At 61.0% G+C, this 2,618-nt stretch overlaps 1 protein-coding gene across 2 annotated transcripts in view; it reads right to left on the reverse strand.

Moving 5' to 3' along the window:
• Positions 1-2,247, reverse strand: part of ALDH3A2 (aldehyde dehydrogenase 3 family member A2) — a 12,603-nt gene extending 10,356 nt beyond the window's left edge. For both annotated transcript variants that reach the window (XM_019545735.1, XM_019545734.1), the window contains exons 1-4: positions 2,191-2,247; positions 1,702-1,874; positions 1,056-1,287; positions 855-940 (exon numbers count right to left, since the gene is read on the reverse strand). In XM_019545735.1, the coding sequence (XP_019401280.1) occupies positions 855-940; positions 1,056-1,287; positions 1,702-1,863 (480 nt within the window). In that variant the 5' untranslated portion in view covers positions 1,864-1,874; positions 2,191-2,247. The remainder of the gene's footprint in view (positions 1-854; positions 941-1,055; positions 1,288-1,701; positions 1,875-2,190) is intronic.
• Between the last annotated feature and the right edge of the window lie 371 nt (positions 2,248-2,618).

Consider the following 2,618-nt stretch of genomic DNA (forward strand, 5'->3'; position numbering starts at 1 on the left):
TCTGTAAACTCGCTAGGGGGGACCAGAAGGGTTTGGGAGAGACCTCGTTTCCCCGAGGGCCCCCTGGCATAGCAAGGAATAACGACCACAACTTGTTGGAGAGGAGGTGTAGATTAGACATCCACAAGAACTACTTCACTGTCAGGGCGGCTAGGAGCTGGAACCAACTTCCAAGGGAAGTGGTGCTGGCTCCTGCCCCCGGGGTCTTTAAGAGAAGGCTTGACGGCTAGCTGGCTGGAGTCATTTAAACCCAGTTTTTTCTCCTGCCCAGGCGGGGGGGGGTCGGATCTGAAGATCTACAAGGTCCCTTCCAACCCTACTTCTATGATTTTATGGGAACAGAACTGTTTGCTCAGAGCACACGAAACTGAGCACATAAGTGGCCGTCAGGCACTAACTGCTGTATCCCTCTGCAATACTGCGTGCATGCTTTGGCTGACACTGTGGAAAGTCAGCACCTGCCCTGCCGAGCTCCCGTGGCTTCCATCGGGGTGTAGGTCCTAACTGGACTGCTACGCAGCAGGCCGGCAGGGAACGGTGTAGGAAGGGGACTCCTGTCGTGGGAAAGTGACTCCTGTCCGATTCGACAGTGCAACAAGGCTGAGGAACGCCCGCCCTCGTGCATGGCTGCCCTGAATGCCACCAGCCTGTTTTCACTGCCCTAATCCCTCCACACAGCTCACCTCTGATTATCACGCAGAGCAATCTTATTCCCAGCACCGCCCCCATTGCACCTGTTTGCTTTAGCTCCCAGTTGCCTCACAGCAAATTTGTAGGGCAAAGGCTGCCTCTTTTTCTGCTTGCCTTGCAGCACCTGGCACGGCAACTGCAGGGACCCAGAAGGATCAACTCACCGGGTCAAGATACTGCGGGATCAGCTTGGCAACGAGGTTTGCCGTGTGCTCGCTTAACTCCGATGGCTTAATCACCACAGCATTTCCTAGGACACAAAATCAGGGCAAGGATCTTACCTGCTCGAGCATCCTCAGAGGAGACAGGATGGCCACGGGAAGAAGCCCACAGAGCACAGGGCCAGGGGCAGGGCTGCCTCATACCTGCCGCAATAGCCCCTATCAGTGGCTGGATCACCAATACGAAGGGGTAGTTCCAGGCCCCGATAACCAGCACCACGCCCAGCGGCTCATGGTGGATGTAGGCCTCATCCGTCAGCGTCAGGATGGTCTTTTCCACAGGCTGGGGCGCAGCCCACGACGGCAGTTTGTCTGTGACCAAGGCAAGCTCCCCCAGGAGTCCCAGGATCTCGTGACTGTAGGCGTTGTACTCGTTCTGAAACAAGGCAGCTCGAGGTAAGCGTCGAGGCAAAGGCGCAGCTCGCCGCCCAGGAGAAACAGCACAAGATCAAATGCCGCGGGAGGGGAAACGGCCTGAGGACAGCACGCAGCAGGACCCTGGCTGCTAGTCAGCCGCCCCCGAAGGAGAGAAAGCAAAGCAGAAACTGAAGGAAGGGGAGAACCAAGCCGCTGGCACACGCAACGAACGCTCAGCTCCCTATGCCATGTCTCCTTGCTAGGGTGATTTTAAAGCGCCCCTTGTGCAAAGCCCTGGTCGAGACAAATATTTGGAGGCCAAAGCCTCCTGCCTTACAAAACCCTGAGGCCTCTCGGTGCCTTTTGCCAGGGAGCGACGCAACCCTGTTGCACAGAAAGAGCGCGTCGCACGCGGTTTGCGGAGAGCAAGGACCTTTTTGATGTCTGCATTGATGGCCGCTAGGATTTCCCTCTCCTGCTCCTTGATCATGCGCTCCAGGGCCTTCAACTGCTGGATCCTGAACTCCACCGCCCGCGACCGGCCAGAGCCGAAAGCAGCTCTCGCTCGCTCCACGGTCTGCTTCACCTTGTCCATGGCGCCGGACGCTGCAGCGAGAAAAGCAGCCTCAAAACACCGCTCTGCCCAGCGCGGCTCAGAGGCCTGCACACGCTTCTGCTGCGCTTCAGGAGCCTTTAAAAGCTCGACCGGCGACCACCCGCTCCCACCCTTCAGGAGGAAGGGCCCAGCGCGGGCTCCGGCACGTGCCTCGGTCACGCGAGCGGCTAGAAACCGCGCGGAGACGCGATTTGGGAAAGGTCCCGCCGGACGACGGGTCCGCAGCAAGTGGCGCTCGAGCCCAGACAGCAAGGAGTGCGGACAGCCGGGGCCAAGGCCCCAGCAGAGCAAGAAGCAGGCTCGTACGCGAGGGCCTCGCGCGGCAGCCGGAGCGCGGACGCGAAGGCGCGGCCAGGCGGAGCCGCCGAGGGTTTAAGGCAGGGAGGGGCCGCCAGCGCCTGGCAGCGAGCCCGGGGCGGGCCCTGTGCTGGGGGCGGAGCTACAGCGCTCCACTGCTGGACCTGCACGCCGACACGCACGTCGCTGCGCTCTGCTCTGTGCTTATATATATATTTATTTGCCGAGCAACCCCCAGAAACCAAAGGAGAGCGGAGGGGGGCTCCCCCAGACCCAGCCGCCCCGGTTATTCCGCAGCGGCTCCGGCCGCACCCCGCGCGAACTGCGCGCTACCGTGTTTCCAGCGCACGCCGCGGCTAGCGGCACTTCCGCCTTCCGGGCCACGTGACGCGCGGTTCCGCTCGCCCCCACTCGGGCGATCCCAAGCGGAGCGCGGA

Source organism: Crocodylus porosus, unplaced genomic scaffold, assembly GCF_001723895.1.
Source record: "Crocodylus porosus isolate Cpor-Errol unplaced genomic scaffold, CroPor_comp1, whole genome shotgun sequence".
Lineage (NCBI taxonomy): Eukaryota > Metazoa > Chordata > Crocodylia > Crocodylidae > Crocodylus > Crocodylus porosus.